The sequence below is a fragment of the Mixophyes fleayi genome, chromosome 7, assembly GCF_038048845.1.
Source record: "Mixophyes fleayi isolate aMixFle1 chromosome 7, aMixFle1.hap1, whole genome shotgun sequence".
Lineage (NCBI taxonomy): Eukaryota > Metazoa > Chordata > Amphibia > Anura > Limnodynastidae > Mixophyes > Mixophyes fleayi.
The window spans coordinates 16,824,508-16,844,707 of NC_134408.1; the positions used below are offsets into that span (position 1 = coordinate 16,824,508).

Genomic DNA, 20,200 nt, shown 5'->3' on the forward strand with positions numbered 1-20,200 from the left:
CATATTCATTGATTAGGCACGTCAGTCACATTGCTTTGCAATGTTTACTGATACCTGCTGTAATTTACTGTTGCTTCAATTAGAGATTTGACTAGCTGCCTGGAAGTGAGGCTTCCATGGTTGCCAAGTGATTCTGTGCACATGCGTAGCAGCTACATTTCCAGCATGGGGAAATGTACTGCAGCCATGACGCTTCTAGAGTGTACAGTATAAAGATGGCACAAATGACTGCCTAATAGGCTGCAGGGGAGTTTCCAGGGGACTGGAACCCCCCCCCCCCCCCCCAAAGTAGGCGCCTGAGAGAAGAACAGTGAGTGTGACTCTGAGTGTAGAATGGGACAGCATCAAAGTTGTACCTGTGTGACTTGTATAAGCAGTTGTAGGGTAGAATCTAGTATAGAGATGGGTTTTCAGAGTTTAAAGATTTGAAGGCTGACGAAAGGGTCTGATTGGACGTAGTTGGGAATTTTAAAAGCGGGTAGGGACATGGAAGAAGTCGTGAGTGAGAGGTGGTTATCAGAGTCCAAACCTATACAGCATTGTTTAATAGAGATGCCACATTGCATTAATAGCCCTACAATATATTAGTAACCCCACCATTCCACATCACACTGATAGCCCCCACATTTCATACAGCCACCACATAACATTAATACCTCCATCAGCCCCTTATTGCGGAGATAGAAAAAAAACATCAACCAAAAAAATTGAAGGCTTTATTATCTCAGTGTCATGGTCGTCCATAACCATTTTGGGCAAAGCGTAAAAAAAGCATTTTGATAAATAAACCCTGAGAGATGGTACTTAAAATATATTACAGAATCTTACAACTGGTTTCAATGATTTGAGCATATTCCATTTTCCTTCCACAATCCCTCTGTTTTGCCCACACATTTTCCTTCTTGCATCAGTGCATAACTTGTCTCTTAGGGCTAGATTTACTAAACCGCGGGTTTGGAAAAGTGGAGATGTTGCCTATAGCAACCAATCAGATTCTAGCTTTCATTTATTTAGTGCATTCTACAAAATGACAGCTAGATCTGATTGGTTGCTATAGGCAACATCTCCACTTTTTCAAACCCACAGTTTAGTACATATACCCCTTAGTCTCCTACTTGTCTATTACCCTAAATCTCACTGTCACACTCACTGAAACTCACATGACCTGCAGCACGCACCTTTCTCCTGCCCCCCCCTCTCCCATTGTCACATCTGCTCTCCCATTCTCCCTTTTATACATATGTCCCACACTTTTCCCTTTTCACATATACCCCCCCACTACCCTATGTGGAATATGCCCTCACCACTGACCCCCTGTCAGACCACCCATTTCATGAAGCAGCAGTGTGGGCACCAGTGTTAGATGCATGTGGCTTCCCCTTTGCAAGCAGCGCAGCGTGAAGTGGGTCATACCTCATAACTGCCCTGACTGTGCAGGATGGACCCCCAACATCACGACTGCCCACCAGAATCAGGACAGTTGCAGACTGTGCTGCTTTCTGATACTTGTTGTTGCAGCTTTGACTATCTTCTGCTGCTATGTTGCTGCTGGATTGGATCCTTAAATGTTGGGGTACTATATTAGGTACCATTTACCACTGGGAAAGCCAAGCAACAAGTGGACAATCTAGGAACTACTTTTCCCAACTAATCACGACACTAATCTATAACACCGACATTTATTAACTAGGCCTCCTTACTCCCAACTGGCCCCACATTAACTTTAGTATTAACATTTAATAAATAGCACCTCCCCAACAAAACTCACCATATATAAATTATTAGCCCCTACATTTATTACAGAGAAACAGTTAGGGAAGGAAATGAGATGCAGGAGGGGAGGAGTCAGGAGGGGACAGTGAAAAACAGGAGTGGAGGAGCAGGGAGAGAAGAATCAGGAGAAACAGGAGTGGAGGAGCAGGGAGGGAGGAGCCAAGAGAAACAGGAGTGGAGGAGCAGGGATGGAGGAGTCAGGAGCAACATGAGTGGGGAAACAGGGAGAAAGGAGTCAGGAGAAACAGGAGTGGAGGAGCAGGGAGGGAGGAGCCAGGAGAAGCAGGAGTGGAGGAGCAGGGATGGAGGAGTCAGGAGAAACGAAACAGGAGTGGAGGAGCAGGGATGGAGGAGTAAGGAGAAACGAAACAGGAGTGGAGGAGCAGGGATGGAGGAGTAAGGAGAAACAGGAGTGGAGGAGCAGGGACGGAGGAGAAAGGAGAAACGAAACAGGAGTGGAGGAGCAGGGATGGAGGAGTAAGGAGAAACAGGAGTGGAGGAGCAGGGATGGAGGAGTAAGGAGAAACAGGAGTGGAGGAGCAGGGATGGAGGAGTAAGGAGAAAGGAGTGGAGGTGCAGGGAGAGAGGAACCAGAAGAAACAGGAGTGGAGGAGTAAGGGGAGAAGAACCAGGAAAAAGATAAGGGAAGGTAAAGAGAGGAGCAGAAATAGAGGGAAGTGGACAAATTTAGAGGAAGGTGAGGAGTGGAGCACCCTTCTGCCCTGACTGGCTGTGGGAGAGAGTGAAAGTAAAAAAATCGAAAAACTTCCCTTTACAAGGCAGCGCCGCTTTAAATTTAAGCACCGAAGACGCCGAACTCGCGGGAGTTGAAGAAGCCGGAGGTTAATACATTTACCCCCACATGTTGTAAGAAAGTGCCATAAACACCATCCCTTTTGAAAGGTGCTTCTACCGTTCTCATTTACGCAGACAGCACACATAAATCTATGTTATAGTTTATTGTTTAAAGTAAATGATTCTATGTTACTTTTATTGCAGTGTAAAAATAAAGTGTGCACTCTTCTCAGTATACTATTACACATTTAAACACATACATACACACTACTAAACAACTCATCCTGAATCTATATCTCCAGCTTCCTAAACTTAATTCTCCTAAACAAAACTAAATAAATACACATTAATCTTCATGCTCCGCTTCCTATTGAGAGTCATTTAGACACACTGAGCTTCACAGATAACAACTAAATCCTAATGATTAGTATAACTTATAGCTGTACAGCACAAACAATATATTTTGCTAACAATGGTTTGTAACCACATTTTGTCAAATTGTTAAGTACATTTTCAAATTAATTTTTAATTTAAAAAATTAAAAATGAAAACAATATATTGCAGTACTCTTATTATGAATGGGAGAAAAATTATATGTTTTTAAATCTATATATATTTTTTTACATATATTACAATCTGTTCATTTTGGATATCTTATCCCCCCGTTCTCTCTTCCCATAGTGATTAAAGTTCTAACAGTCATAATTCTTATTGTCTTATTGTCTAAATTAATAAGGGCTGTTTCCTGATTACTTCTCTTTAAATTTTTGTTTGTAGAATAATGCTTAGAACATACAGTTCAGAGGTGTTTATTTAGTTTGACAAATAGATCAATAGATTGGTGTTGGCACTTGGTACAAAATTTAAGCCTCAAAGCCCAGCTAGCTCCCAGGGAGCTTCTTTCCTGATGTTATATCTTCCTAATCCTCGTAGTTATAACCCACCCTAAATTCCTCAAAAATAAGATATGGAGAGTACCTGGATATCCACAGCTACTTCATACCCACTGAAAGGCGACTCAGAGTCGGCACTAGCAGGTGGCCAAGTTCGGGTGCAAAACCACATGGCGGCTCAGACCAGACAGTCCAGGACATCTGTCAGTGGCGGTCACAATGCCATAGCTGGCAGAAGCTGAGAATACACAGCCTGCCCATGTCTGAGCTATACAGCCACAGTCCTCCAGAGACACAACAGATACTAACATGACACCACTGAGGTGTGGAGAGCAGTCACACCATATTGTTGTTTCTCACAAGTATCTGAAGCTTTCATATCATCATCACCATTTATTTATATAGCGCCACTAATTCCGCAGCGCTGTACAGAGAACTCACTCACATCAGTCCCTGCCCCATTGGAGCTTACAGTCTAAATTCCCTAATATAGACACACACACATACACATGTCAATTTGATAGCAGCCAATTTACCTTCCAGTATGTTTTTGGAGTGTGGGAGGAAACTGGAGCACCCGGAGGGAACCCACGCAAACACGGGGAGAACATACAAACTCCACACAGATAAGGCCATGGTCAGGAATCGAACTCATGACCCCAGCAATGTGAGGCAGAAGTGCTAACCACTGAGCCACTAGTCTATTGTTGTGAGACAAGGATTGCTGGAGCCCTTGGCTTTGTTTTGCAACCCAAACTTCCTCTCACCTTTCTATTGTCATTAAAAGTTCAGTCATACAGCTCTTATTTATTTTATTTTTTTTAGAAAACAAAGTGACACCGGTTAAAAAAGAAAATCAAACTTGTTGATATGTAGATAGTTAATTTCCAATTCTCATAAATCTCTTACTTTGCCCTTTTTATTTGACCTCACACAGGGAGTTTCCTTCTAAACCCTGACGGATTCCCTGTTCCAGTCTGTGCACGAAGATTCGCCACAAAACCATGAACACGACAACGGAACTTTACTTGATTTTGCCATTTTATGGACACGCAAAACTGAATGTCAGACTCATTATACTCGTAAATATATACCCTGGAGGATGAACGGCCCCGTTGGCCGAGGCCACTGTCATGTCCCAAGCGTCCACAAAGCCGACATTGATCCCCTGGAAAACGTCTCTCAGTATAAGATACTGAATGTAACCGTGGAAGTCACCTTGCATTTCCACTGGAGAATAAAGTTCTCTGGTGTTTTCCGACTTGATGATGACCTTGGTGTCGGGGCTCCTGAGAAACAATCGTTCTACAGCTCTACGGATGTTGAGAGCCCGTCTAATAAAAATCTTAAGGGGAAACTGTCTGAAGTGCTGTCCCATTGTAATGGCAAAGATAGTGTCCTTTCCCCCACCTCGCTGGTCAATCTGACGACTCGTATACATGTCTTCCTTGAAGTAGTAGAACGAGGGATGTTCTAACGGGAATCCATGTCTCTTATACGAGACATAAATATCTTTCTCCATGTTCATAGCTTCCAGTGCCATATGCCAACCAGACCATCCACTTCCGTGATAACGAAAATACTTCACTACTGTTAGGGATAAGCAGGTTAGTGAAGGACAATATGATAGTAACACAGTGTTCTCTAATAAAACTGTTTTAAAATTGACTTGTTGCTACTAATAACAATTTCTGTTTCTGTAACCTAAAAAAACCCAATTTCCACATCATTCTCTGTTTCCTCGTTTCCAATAATCACTTTTCTCATTTAATTACTTAAACCCTCTCTCTCACTTTTTTCAATACTAAAATAACTATCTTAAATTTGCTAAAAAAATGTCTGGGACTTGTTTGGGGGAGGGAGAGGGGGACATTAACTGTGATGGGGGGGGGGAGAGGGGGACATTTAGCAATAAACAAAACAGGAACTGGAGAATTCAGGATGTCTATTGGTTAATATCTTATTTTTCAGTTGGGGGGGAGCACTTGCACCCAGTGCCGCCATCAGGGGGGTATGGGTAAGCACTGTTGTGAGGGGCCCGGACAGACTAGGGGGCCCGGACAGACCTCTCAGTCTGTCCGGGCTCCCTGGACTGTCCAGGACCCTCTTTACACAATGTTGCAGCTATGCCTCCCACGCTCTGATAGGCTAGGAGCGCAGCGCGGTGACATCATCACTGCTCGCCACGCTCCCAGTGTATCAGTGACCGGTAGCTGCAGCATCGTAGAGGAGAAGGTAAGTTTATTAGGTATTCATTTTATTGGAGGGTGGCAGATAGAAGCGGGGACATTAACTGTGCCTGGGAGGGAGAGAGGGACATTAACTGTGGAGGTAGGGACATTAACTGTGATTGGGGGGGACATTAACTGATTGGGGGGGAGAGGGGGACATTAACTGTGATTGAGGGAGGGAGGGGGGACATTAACTGTAATTAAGGGAGGGAGAGGGGAACAGTAACTGATTGGGGGTGGGAGAGGGGGACATTAACTGTGATTGGGGGAGGGAGAGGGGGATATTAACCGTGATTGGGGGAGGGAGAGGGGGACATTAACTGTGATTGGGGGGGAGAGGGGGACATTTTCTTTATGAGGAGGGGAGCCTTTGCTGTGATGAGGGAGTGGGGGGAATGTACTGTAATGAGGGATAGAAGGCGTATGTATGGTGAAGAGGGAGGGGGGCCCTGCCAGATTAATTGGTACTGGGCCCCACAGTTTTTGATGGCAGCCCTCCTTGCACACTTATAAATCTACAACCATCATTGGGGAACAACTGTTTCCTTCCCTCTAAATTGTAAACTCTTGCACGCAGGCTTGTATTTAGGCTTTGTATTGGACAAAGCTTATAAACTTATCCTGCTTAAAAGCTTAATATAGTTTGGTGCTGTGTAGTATACTAAGAGACACGCCCCATAAGGGTTCAATAATATGTAGTGGGGTGACACAAAACCCTATCAATTGACAAATGAATGGGATACTTTTTAAATCATGCAAATAAATTATAAATACCTGCATTTAAGTTAATGGTGACTCCTGTATTTAGATAACCATGTTTCTACATACTATTATATTTGAATATTTTCTAGGAGATATCCTCTTACTTTGGTCATTGTAATGTTTCCTTTGGCATTTAACAATACTGTGACACACTTAATCAATGAATTGTAGCAAATGTGACAATGTTTAAAATGTAAATGAATGTTTTTAACTACAATCCATGCAGGTTAAGTGCTATAAATCTTACTTTTGATGCCCTCGGTGAAGTGCATGATAAACTGACGTAAGGTCGAGTCTCCGATGAGGAAGAGCTTCTTCCCTTGCAGACAATTAGTGAAGTTCTCCCCGGTCGTATAGACCGTCATGTTGCAGTAAAGAGGGTTCCAGATATTATTGAAAAAATATCCACTTGGATAGGGAGAGCCCATCCCTGTCTGACATTTGGGCTTTGGGGTTATCGGTGAGTCTGGAAAAGCAAAACAAGAGGACCAGTAAAAGTTAACCATTTAACCATTTAATTCAGACGTGTCTAGATCTACTAAACAGTAAATATGAACACCAGTTGCAGTAAAATTGATTAAGCAACCTGTTCCCTCAAATAATGGAGAGTGAGTAGTGTGAAATGTAGGATTGCAAAGTATTGCAAAATCCAGACTTGTTTTGGGAAAGCTAGGCAAAGGATAAACAGCGCTGGATACTAATTGCCAATAAACATAATGGGCCTGAGTCATTAAGGCAAAAAAGGAGTAAATGTTCTCTGGGACAAACCATGTTACAATGCAAGGGGTGCAAATTAGTTTATTATTTTGCACACAAGTTAAATGCTGGCTGTTTTTTCATCTAGCACACAAATACTTGATAGCTTTATTATTACACTAAAATTTAAAGTTGATCTAGGACATGTCCTACCCCAACTATAAATCTGTCCCCACATTTTAAATTCACCTCCCCCTCCAATGCAACATGGTTTTGCCCAGGTGCAAATGTTACTCCTTTTGTATGCTTTGCTCTCCTTAATGACTCAGGCCCAATGAGTTCATGAAAACGTTAAAAACATTCAATTTATTAAAACAAAAAGTCCACGAAAAACCCAAAAATATGACAATATAATATGCTACATAAAAATATTACATCACATAGAATCACACAAAAAAAAAAAAAATATATATATATATATATATATATATATATATAGTACATGACACCAATTTCAAATGATCTTATCCATAGAAATATAGTGACTCTACAATAACACTGTTCATAAGACAAAATCTGTAGATTAAATGATCCAATAGTGTGAATGCCTCTATATCATATGGTCCAGCAAAGATTACAAAAACACATGTGTTAATGTACGGATTACACAATACTCGTCCAATCTGCATGCTATAGTTGTTATTTAACCAATGGACTGACCGTCCCAATGATAAATCCTCCTGTGCTTTCCGCCCTTATGTTGGTGTCAAAAGCAGTGGCACAAATAATGATTGGAATAAATAAACTTCACAATTATCTCACATTTATATATTTCCTTCAGTGAATATGTGTTCCAAACACAGTGTTAATAAAGTCAAGTAAATCGATCAATATACCTGCTCCAATCTGTACATAAGTAGCCGTCATCTAAGCATATATACCTGTTCGGAAGTACGCTAGATAGGCAAGATAATAAAACCCGTTTTCTCTGATCCCACAGGTCTTCAATCAAGGCTTCAGTTCGGCAAATGTAATTTCCACATTAAGAGTAGTGGCTGATATTCAGCGTGCTCCTCCCACAGATTTATATTGAAGGAAAATAGCCGGCGTCTATATCTTGCTGTTACGGGGGAAGAGCTGTACCACAGATTCGCAGGAAAACATAGTAGGATAGCTATGTCTTAAAAGAAAATCATTGGTTGACGCGTTTCATCGTTGAAAACGATTTCCTCAGAGGCATTAGTGAGTCTGCTTTGAGAAAGATTTGAGCCCTATACATGATACACATGTGTTGAGAAGGCCAGTCCAGCAGGAAGTTTAATGGTCGCATGCGGTCCTCCAAAATCTAGCTACATTGAAAAAAAATAAAATAATTCTATAGGCATGTGTAAAGATAGAGCTAATATGTCGTCCCTGTGTGTCTCTCATGATCGGCACTGGCTCCTTTAGGCCTCTGAATGGGCTCCCTGTTCTTCACCAGATGTCCTCTCCAATAGATTTGGACTCCAATAGAACGCAGAATAGAGATAATAGCTGTTAGGCTGTGTTAAGTACCAGCATGAAGAAGACCTGTTAGTTACACACAGTGGAGATGGCAATTGGCGGAATGATGTGGAGATAAGCAACATTTTCAAATCTGTTCCATGGAATATTCGTCTTTTTACACATTTTCACAACATTCTCTGGCAGAATTTGCCCTATATGTTTTCCACATGGATAGTCTCCTATCATTTTTCTTCCATTCGAGCTTCTCTCTTACTGTACCGCAATCTCGCCACAGAGCAGAATGAATGAAAACCATCCTCGCTGAGACTGGAGAGTGACTAGAACAATGTGACTGGAGAGTGACAAGAACGCAGCCACCCCTCCTGTTTCTGTATGAGCAATAACACAGAGCAATGTGACTAGAGAGTGACAAGAACGCTGCCACCCCTCCTGTTTCTGTATGAGCTATGGCACAGTAGAATTGCACTGGAGATTTTTAAAAACACTGCCAGCCATATTATTACATTTTTTATTTCAGCACTGAACATTGACACCTCTCCTGTTTCTGGGTGAGCTATGGCACAGTACAATGTCACTGGAGCCTTTGAAGAACACTGCTAGCCCTATAATTTGTCTTTCAGCACTGAAAACTGCCACCTCTTCTGTGTCTGTGTGAGCTATGTCACAGTACAATGTCATTGGAGACTGTCAAGAGCACTACCACCCCTCCTCTTTCTCTTTCATTAATGATGCTGCCCAACTGCACTGGAGACTGCCAAAAAGCCTGATACCCCTTATGTGTCTCTCTGTGAAATGGCGCTGGATCTCTGTGGAGGGTAATACTTATAGCATCCAAAAATCGCGAGATCCGCTGACAACACATTGACGTTTCACCTCGTTTTCACTTCCGAGGGTGTGTGAAAGTACTGGCTCGGTACTCGTATCAGCGAAGTTCGGGTGAGCTTTGTTTTGATTATGTTAATAAGTGTCATGCAAGTAAATACTAGTAAATGTTTTTTATTGCTCTTATTATATTTTCATTTTTGTGTGCAGCGATTTTTATAAGTCTCGTTAAGTATCCTTTAGTGACTGATCAGGCAATTGCGGGTAATTGCAGAAACCGCTCCCTAAATAAATGATAGAATTGTTTGTTGAAGCTGGAGTTGAGCTGCAATGGCCATAATATTATGCCACTTCAAATACAGGTAAGCAAACAAAGGAGCAATCATGCATCGAGATTCAGCAAACAGTACGTATCCCAACTCTCTCCATATAAATTCAAACTTCAACACACACATATTCCTAATCACCACATCATAACTCTCCAATGTCTGCGGGACAGTCCTGATATTAGGGATCTGTCCGGTGGTCCCGTCCATGGACAGGATAGTTGTGAGGTGTCTGTTGTACCGTGCGTACTTACTAGTGGTGCTTGTGACATTGTATAAGTGTTGGGAGAGGAGGTGTTTACCTAAGCACATAAAATGCTGTAAGACCTATTGCAATAAAAAATCAGACTGAGCAGTGTTTTGAAGCACTGAAGGTGCTGCCAATGATTAGTCACTAAGTGGGACAGTTTCCAGCACTAGGCAGCTGATCAGTGAACATGTCAGTGCTCTAACTCTTACTACAGCGCATTCTATTATGTGTTTGACCAAACAACAATTTTACCGCTTCAATTGAAATGTTTACTGCAACTGGCTGATTTTCTTTAAGTTTTCTCGATACAAAGTTTATTGTAAGTTTTAATTATTATAATATATTTCTTACCTATCTGCTGCCGGGGTGTTTTTTGTTTTTTTAAAGGGAAGCCCCTTACAAAAAAGGGGTTAGGGGTTTGATTTCATCCTGGAGAAAGTCCCAGCACTGTGATTGACGGAACCATATTTTTCAAGTATCCTGGCTGCAGAAAGGAGATATTGCCCTGCCCGCAGAAAATAATACTTCTTTTCTGAGGAGGGGGCAGGTAAATGTAATATAACTTTTTTTTTTATATCTGTCTTATTTTTATATATCCATTTTTTTTAAATAAGGTTTAGTTGTATATTAGTATTGTTTTGTTTGTTTAAACAGTAGAGCTGACATGTATTTTTTTTCGCTGTGACACATGAGTATTGCTCAGCTTCCACGGTGTTAAAATAATGGTAGATCATGGCAATACAAAATGACACTTTCCTCCATAATAACCATAATCATGATACATAGAACACTTGACTTGAAAATGTGTGTTTACCCCCTCCAGTTTGGTATAATGCAAAGAATCCCAATTTATACTTATTACTCTAGACCCCACAGTACGGAGGGGACAGGAAGAGCTCCAAGTCTTTTTAGTTCAGGGTTGTTGCTTTTGGGAGAGGGAGCATGCTGTTCTTTTCCCCCTGCCCCCAAGTGGCTCCTACTCTGACCAGGCTTGTGTTGTATCCCAGGGGGAGCCCACACTGATTGTTTCCCGGGTTACAGTATGACTGCCACAGCCTGTCTAGCCCGATGCTGGCGTTGGAGGTCCCATGCTCCTTGTCTCCCTGTTTTAGTGGGCACCCAGCCAAGTTGTCTAGCAATGGTGCTGGTTATGGATTTTATTTATTTTATGGATTTATTATATATTTAATAACAGAGCTTCTCTCATCCATTGCAGTAGCCCTTTCATTTCAATGGAGTTTCTACACTCTGAAAACTCCGTAGAAATGAATGGCCTATCGAAATGAATGGGGAAAGTGCCAGTTGTGTCTGGACACATTCATAAACCGCATATAACCATGGGTATAATGCATGAGAACTGCATATCAAACACATACGCACTTGTGCTTTATGACACACACACAGCACCAATAAGTGGCCAGCAATTAAAATAAATATTTATTTAATCAATTCATTTTTGGTGATTTATTCCATCTCATCCTGATGTGGAGTTAACAGAACAGGTATTACGGGTGATACATAACACCAATTAACGATCATGGTGAAGGGTGTTGGCAAAGATCATTTGCATCAGCTTTTAATTATTGTTTTCATACTCAAGAGTGTGGTATTGTTTCTTGGGAATAAAATATACATTAATTATAGATTACAGAAAAATCCAAGTGAATTTGTGCTTGTACCACACTGCTTCTGAATGTTATCGACACCTAAAGTGTAGAGAGTAGATTCAGGCAAATATTGCTCAAAATTTAATAGGTCTTTTAGCACTCTCCTTATAATTACTATGGGGGAACAATATAGGCAGAAAAATATATTTGTTGTTAATTATTATTATTATTATTATTATTATTATTATTAATAAACTATATTTATAAGACACCACAAGATTTCGACGGCACCGTACAGAAAACAGACATTGAACCATACAGGGTAAAACAGTACAGAACAGTAAACAAAAATACCAATACTTCAAAAACTCCAAACTTAGCTTACACAGTGGCGTTGGAGGAGAAGAATAGGTAAGAGCTTACATCCTAAAGGGAGGGTAAACAGACAGGAGGCACAAGGAGATCAACCACAAGAGGAGCGAGAAATGGGAAAGGGGAGGAGAATTGAGGAGATCAAGCATGGAGAGAAGGTTAGAGGGATGGCTGGTAGGCTTTGAGGAGCAGATGAGTTTTAAGTGCCCATTTGAAGGTGCACAAATTAGGGGATAGTCGAATGGAGCTTGGGAGGTCGTTCCAGTGGACGGGGGCAGCTCGGGAGAAGTTTTGGATTCTTGGGGTGTGGTTCGTTTTTGCGGCTCCAATAAAGCCGACAAAGCTTAGACAGACGTAAAAATTCCGAATACTATAAGGCCGCCAAGGAGATAATATACACTTACCATATAAGTGAAATAAAAGTTTCCACCCAGGCTTAATTACCATCAGCTGTAAATCCGGCTTTCTAAAATGTCTGCAGTGCTAATTATGTCAGTTACAATGGGCAGAGTGAAATTGGCGTTCTTAAAGCGCCAATGGGCGGACCGGCTGCCCGTATAATGTGATCCAGGTGCCGGCACTTGAAAACCTACTTTATAATCGGGGGGAAATTTGTGGTCATGAATTTCTTAAAGTATGATCTTGTTAGTAGACAAATTGTTACAAAAATTCCATTCCCCAATGCAGAAACCAATATTCACTTGCAAAGTTCCAGCCAGTTTTAATAAAACTGTTCTTTGCGGTTCCGTTAAAATTACTTTGATACAATAAACAAAAATGAAATAAAAAGGTAAAAAAAACTTACTATCACATCTGGTAACTGTTATGGACTCAAATGTTACGGGGATTTCAACAGCAATATTCGACCTTGAAAAAAAATCGGAAAAAAGATTCTATGGTATAAATAATATAAAATATATGTTGCTTAATATAAGGAATAGGAAATTAATTGTGAAATTATGTCAGTACTTTGCTAATGCATACAGAACAGAAGAATGGTAAGTGCAAGACATAAAATTTGACCAAATTTGAATGGGGGTATATTGATGATTGCCCTGCAAACATGTTCATAACTATCAAATCAGCGAAATTCAATTGAATTTGAAAATTGTTCAAAATTTTCAAGCATCTCTACATAGACCTACCTAACCAATTAAAGACCAGTGACTCTTTATGACTTTCAGAATTACTGGGTTATAGGCTGATTAACTTTTATAAATCTCTAAAAAATTAATTGAACAGGAAAAATGCCTTTAGGAAAACATCTTATAACCAAGGCAGCCGGAAATTCTAGAATTCTAAAAAAAAAATCTGGAGTACGTCTAAACCACTCCTTGGTGCTAATAACACAGCTCATTACAGTGAAATGTTGCTGCAATAATCTTGTGACAATAGGCAGCTCTTTTAATTATAACCCCTTGAATTAATAACTAGTAATTATACTGAAGTGTCACAGCATTACATTTCTAATATTTTAGCTATTTTAATATGGATATGGTAGTAATACATTTAAAAAAAAATAATTCAAATTTGGGTTTTATATAATTTCCCCAGGAGTGCCCATTTTGTGAAAACTCTTTTGGACATTAGATATGGCAAAATATATGGCTCTGTATATTGGACTTGGCAATAGTGGTCAAAGTGATCATTTTGAAGTGGCGGTATGGAAAATGTAATGGGAACGTAAGTGACTGTTATGTAATATCTTTACATTTAAACCAGTAGAAGTGGTGGTATGGTATACCACCGTATATCAGCCAACTTCCACCACCACTTAGCACCAAATATGGCTTTTCATATTAGACTTGACACCAGATATGGCTCTGCATATTAGACTTGGCACCAAATATGGCTGTGCATATTGGACTTGGCACCAGATATGGCTCTGCATATGAGACTGGGCACTAAATTTAGCTCTGTACATTAGACTTGGCACCAGATATGGCTCTGCATATTAGACTGGGCACCAGATATGGCTCTGCATATTAGACTTGGCACCAGATATGGCTCTGCATATTAGACTGGGCACCAGACATGGCTCTGCATATTGGACTTGGCACCAAATATGGCTCTGCATATTGGACTTGGCACCAGATATGGCTCTGCATATTAAACTTGGCACCAGATATGGCTCTGCATACTAGACTTGGCACCAGATATGGCTCTGCATACTAGACTTGGCACCAGATATGGCTCTGCATACTAGACTTGGCACCAGATATGGCTCTGCATATTGGACTTGGCACTAGATATTGTGCCCTCTGAAGCCATCCTTGCTAGCTATTTATTTATCCGAAGCTGAGCCCAGAAGCAGCTTTGCAATCAGCTCCAGTTTAGGTGATTATTTAGAATTGGACACAAGTACTTTTGCATTACGTAAATATGCGTCTCTCGTAATTTTTTAGCATTACCCACATGCACGATAGGAGCCAGTACTTTGAGCTGTACATATCTAACACTTGCTGTCCCTTGCATTTCAAGAGATGGATCAAGGGTGTTCAAATGACAGTGAGACAAGTCCAGGACAGTGAATGCGTGCAGATGCAAGCTAAGGACAGCCCTTTCAGGTGCATCTTATTTTGGGTTACAAATATCTTACAGTTACGTTCATTACAATGCATACATTATGCACAGGATAGGTGCAGTTCAGAGTTGATGATGATGATGATGATGAAGCTTATTTGCTTTGAATGCATCTATACGCTAAACCTAAGATTGCATATGTCTTCAGATGCATTTACGTGCAGATGTGGAACATAAGTTTGTAGAGGCATATTTGCACAGGCACAAACTGGCAACTATAACTCACCTCCTTAGTGTACATGAAGTAAGGCAGACTCTGTGAGGCAGTAAGGGACACTGGAAGCAAGTGATGCACTAATATATCTTTCAAATTAAGTAACATACTGTACAAAATGCACACCTCACTGCACACTATAATATTTTGCACACAGGGTTAGACTGCTGCTTAGTTGGGTTCACCTTGATAACGTAAGCAGACTTGCCATTACTTGCCATACGTTTACTTTATAACTTCACTTAGCTATCCCCTCTGTCCTATGTATGGGTATTTCATGTAGTAATCATATAATATACTATAAGGCTCTAAACAAGCCAACGAGCAAGGTTGCAAAACAGCTTTGTAAACCATTTCTGCAGAAGCAATTTATGGGCTTTTGAAACACATAATGAATACACTGAATGGATATTATACCTTTCAAACAGTTGTTTTTCCGCAGCAGTAATATGTGGTATGGAAAGGTCATAACCCCTCATTTCATTTAAACTTTCGCAAGTGAAATTTGGAGCTTTGAAGCAGTAGAGGGCCTCTTCATAGACTGGATCTATATACTCACAAATCTCCCTCCCCTTTTCATTGTCAAGCTTAAAGCCACATTTACTAATGGCTTCTTTACCATGCTTTTCAAATTTCCCCTGAAAGCCAAGAACTCCTTGACTGGCATGTCTCGCTCTCCAGAGGGCCGCGACCCCTTCACTTGGGTGGAACAATCGAATTGAGACTTTTGCTGTACCCGCCCAATACAAAGGAAAGTGGACATGGTATGACCCATTGCTGAAGTCTTCTACTGTTCCAGACACAGAAGCTCTAAGCTCTGGAGAAAACAACCTTGGTCTAATGAAGTCTCCTCCGTAGGTCTTCCTGTTGTCTAAGTGATCGTACATATCCAGCTGTACCACAAAGTCTTCTCCAACACAATACTGTTTCCTGGGATTTGCTATGAAAAGCTTACTGTTTCTCCCACTTGTGCTTCTATTAAAGTGAGTGAATTTAGCGTTGGGGATGAGCATTTGAATATTGTCAAATATTGCATCTATTTTTACTTGGAGCTCAGTTTTTGGTGACGGTATCGCTCCATTCATCCTTTCATCTTGGTTTGGCCCACGGCAGTTTTCAAGCACTTGCATTACATAAGCCTGTAATATATAGTACATTAGTTATACAAAGGATTTCTAGCAAACATAGATTGGTATTATCTAGAAATAGAGCCTATTTTTATGTTTGTTTTTAAAAAAAATTAGTAGTGAATTATTTTTGGGACAACATTCTAATTAAGGGAGTCCTTTCCACAACTTTAATATTTTGGCTTGAACCTCTGGCAAATTAATTTTGTTAATCACCTGTAAATGAGAACGGAGGAGGAGTGTGAGCAAGAGAACCAATCACAAGTTGCATTCTCAGCTTGTGATTGGCCTCCGACTCACCCCCATGCCCCCCCCCCACCCCGTTAGTTTTTGATCAGAGCTGTAAAAAGATTAGATACATTATGGAATAAATAGCTGTAGAAGCCATTTATTCCATAGGGCTACCACTAAAGGTAGGAGAGAAGTCACTGCACTACAAACTAATACTAGGAGGTTTTAAATCCATTTTACAAATATAGCTACAATGATTTCACAATAAATTACAAACAACATTTACTTGAATCTAGATTATGATACACAAAATGTAAGTTGCTCAATTAATCAGGGCCTGAATTATTTCTATTATATTGTTCGCAGTTATTTTAAGTTATGATCAAATAAAAGTTGCGCTCTGATGTTAAAACATTTTAGATACACATGTGCGTATACTTCAGTCCGTTATGTGTCTACATACGGCAAGTAAGGTAATGTATATTAAATGATTTCATTTGAATATGGGCGTAATTACACAAAAGTTACACATTCTTTTTACACAAGATACAATATGATTAGAGCAAAATGCAAATCAAGATTGCCTGTGTCCTTGAAGGAAACAAACATTAGAATAGCCTTCATTGTATAGTACTGCTGCTATGTAGCGTTATATATAATGGTCACATATTGTACACCAAGGTAGCGTAAACTTGGAGTATTAAAAGTGATCGCAATGGGAGTACTTCAAAATATTTCCATTGGACTGCATTTTAGTGCCCTGTGTTTCTCTCCCATTTAAAGGTCTTGAAATGTGTATTTTGCCTGAGATTTCCTGCACTGGTTCTTGTGTATGTGTCTGACAACTGATAAAAACGAAGTAAAAACTCTTCCTCTTAATCACTACGATTCTGGGGGGGTAAATGTATCAAGCTGAGAGTTTTCCCTCGGGTTTGCAAAGTGGAGATATTGCCTATAGCAACCAATCAGATTCTAGCTATCATTTTGTAGAATGTACTAAATAAATGATAGCTAGAATCTGATTGGTTTTTAAAACACGCCGGAAAACTCTCAGCTTGATACATTTACCTTTGTGTCTGTTAACCATTCTCTGTGTCAATATTTCATCATTGTACAGCCGATACTCAGTTTAAGTGACGTTGAAGCGTTCACTTTTAACACAAATAAGCAACTGTTCCTTTAAAATGTTCCATAATCGATTTTACTATATTTAACTGGCTTTACTCCTTTAACAGCACCAAATTCCCAAGAGTTAAGTGAAAATAGAGTCTACCTTTACGTGGAGAAATTGCATCCCCCTCCACAAATATCACCTGGATTGTCATATCTCACCTGGTATAATCTTCTGTGCCAAAATAAGCTCACTATGAATATGGCGATTAACACTACCGCAAGCCGGATTGATTTTACCGTGGCCATGGGTTCATGAACAGAGATTTATCACCCTAGTAAACAAAAAAAAAAGAAAGAGTTCATGTTAATATTAATTAGAATTGTCATCCTTATTTTATTTTTTTGGGTTTGAATTGGATTACAAATACAGAAGAATTCCCATTGGTTGATGAGAGACAGAAGTTGCTTTTTTTATAGCAAAGTGTTGAACAAGGTGAATTTGATTAAGGTTTAATTTAATTAGACATTATTGTTTATGTGTTTTTGTGCTTTACTTACTTATACTATCTTGGTGTATTGAGCGGTAGTTATAGGGACTGAGGAGGCAAATCCTGGCCCCCAGCCAATACTAGTCTCTGTTAGGGGTGGCTACTTTGCTTTTTTGGTTGGTTTCCCTTCCCATAGATGCACAAGCCCTGTACTGACCAGCCTGGACTGGTAATAGGAAGACCCTTGTGGGTCTCCCTATTACAGTGGAAACCAATCTACGCCGTCAAGCACTGGGTCAGGTTCACATTATAGCGTGGAGATCCAATGCCTGTTTTAGTGGAGACCAGTCCCAGTGCTGGATGACGTATGTACCGTCTCATTTAGTACAATGATTTTTATTTTTGGTGTTACTTAATCGGTGTTAAAAATGTATTCTAAAGACTCCAAGCATATTGCATGCAATTGACTGAGGTTGCTGTACCCATGAAACACATAAGGGTCATTCATAGAAGTACAAATCTTAACCCCTGCAGCCAAAATGACATTTTATGACGCCATAAAGCTATTTTTCCCAAATGTTGATGTCAAACTATAAATAAATAGTAAATAATTGAATCTTTTCAATATAGGAATCTTATAAATATATACACTTATATGCTTTTCCCTTTCTGATAAATTGCTCCTGAGCAATTTATAAATAACTATATTTATCAAAGTGTAACTCCATTTAAAAAAGAACAACAATTGAATCCCTAAATCTACTATCAACGGAACACCTCACACACAGAGCAACTTCTACCCTACTTGGCGAGCAGGCATTCATTTTGCAAAATTCCAGCATAATTAAATAAAGCGCAGTAGAGAGCTGAATAAGCCATAATGATCTTTTTTTATGCTATGAGGCAATAGTGATATGCAGGGGGCTTTAGATATAATAGCTAACTAGGATGATCATGTGACTGTAATTATATTTTTACATTTTCTTAAGTAAAAGAAGTAATACACGAAGATATCCTTTATTATGGTTTTTCTCCCCACGATTGGAAGTGAAGTCACAGCAAGAGAGGTTTCAAGGATAACTATTATTGCTCAAAGGACTTTAAGGGCTATTCCAGTCCATCAGTTTATTATTTTGACGTCCGTTATTACACAGCACTTGAGGCTGTCATGCCCTTTCGGTTTTTAACAATTGCAATTAGAATATGGTGCCACTCAATGATGAACATCTGAGCAGCAGTTAATGAATCCCCTGTCTTTAAGGTTGTGTTTTTGTATTGAATTACACAGCATTAGACCCGGTCCTCTAAGAGGGGAATGGGCAGAATTTTTTGGCGTCAGCAGCACCTAGAAAGTACCATTCCAATGCTGAGTAATAATGTGTCACTCCTGGTACCCCAGGCTGGTGGGTACCAGGGTAATACTCTCAAAATATACTACAGTATATACAAATATTCTGCACACTTGTATATTACCCCCATCCTAATATAAAATAAATAATAGCACCCCATCCTAAATAAAAGAAATAGTAATGACCCCGATAGTATATTAAATAAAGAACGGTGCCCCTGCATTATATGAAGGATGTCACACACCGTACCCATTTACCCCACAGTCGGGGACCGGTGCTCCTACATGTCCCCTCCTGCTGCTGCTCTTTCTTTAAATGGCGCTGCGCTCCCACTGGTGGGTACCTATTTTTGACCCTGTTACCCCCCTTTTCCTCTCCTTTCCCCCCTATTTGCACCCTTTCCCATTAAGTTAATTTGTTGTATTCTTAGTGGGGGATCTGAGACAACCCCATAGGGTCTGTGCCAGCATTCCATTATCCCTTCCCCCATCCTGTATAAGGAGCACCCATTCGAATCAATGTTTTTTTTTATCTATCTGGTAACTGCCTACAAGACTTCTCCAGTGCTTATGGAATTCCTTACCACGCTCAATCAGGCTTTTCCACAGCCTTCATATTTTTAGACCTTCTCTAAACACCCATCGCTGTTTTAAAGCTTTCCTTATCCCTGATGACACTAATACACACTAATACACCCCCACAGCTGTCCCAATCTCCACTCTGAGCCACACTCGCTCCTCCTATTTCAGCTGTGCCCTCTCCCACTTAGAATGTAAGCTCTCTAATGAGGAGGGTCCTTCATACCCTTTGTTTTCATGTCTGTATTTATTTTGTCTACCTGGTATGTCCCTGTTTTATGTATGTCCTGTTTTACCTACTGTACGGCGCTGCGGAGCACTGTGACTCCTTACAAATCTACGATAATAATAATAATAAGAATAATAATCTATAAAGTCAAAAAACAATAATGCAATATCTGAACATCAACCGTCTCAATTTACAACTCATAAAAGCCATCTTACAGCTAATAAAAGTATTTTTAGATCTTGATATACAGAGCAA

At 40.1% G+C, this 20,200-nt stretch overlaps 1 protein-coding gene across 4 annotated transcripts in view; it reads right to left on the reverse strand.

Annotated features, from left to right (window-relative positions):
* Positions 1–4,468: 4,468 nt before the first annotated feature.
* The window catches only part of LOC142097386 (NXPE family member 4-like), a 175,505-nt gene continuing 159,773 nt past the window's right edge, over positions 4,469–20,200 (reverse strand). For all 4 annotated transcript variants that reach the window (XM_075179169.1, XM_075179168.1, XM_075179171.1 and 1 more), the window contains exons 2-6: positions 17,521–17,633; positions 15,248–15,969; positions 12,839–12,900; positions 6,702–6,920; positions 4,469–5,051 (exon numbers count right to left, since the gene is read on the reverse strand). In XM_075179169.1, the coding sequence (XP_075035270.1) occupies positions 4,504–5,051; positions 6,702–6,920; positions 12,839–12,900; positions 15,248–15,969; positions 17,521–17,607 (1,638 nt within the window). In that variant the 5' untranslated portion in view covers positions 17,608–17,633 and the 3' untranslated portion in view covers positions 4,469–4,503. The remainder of the gene's footprint in view (positions 5,052–6,701; positions 6,921–12,838; positions 12,901–15,247; positions 15,970–17,520; positions 17,634–20,200) is intronic.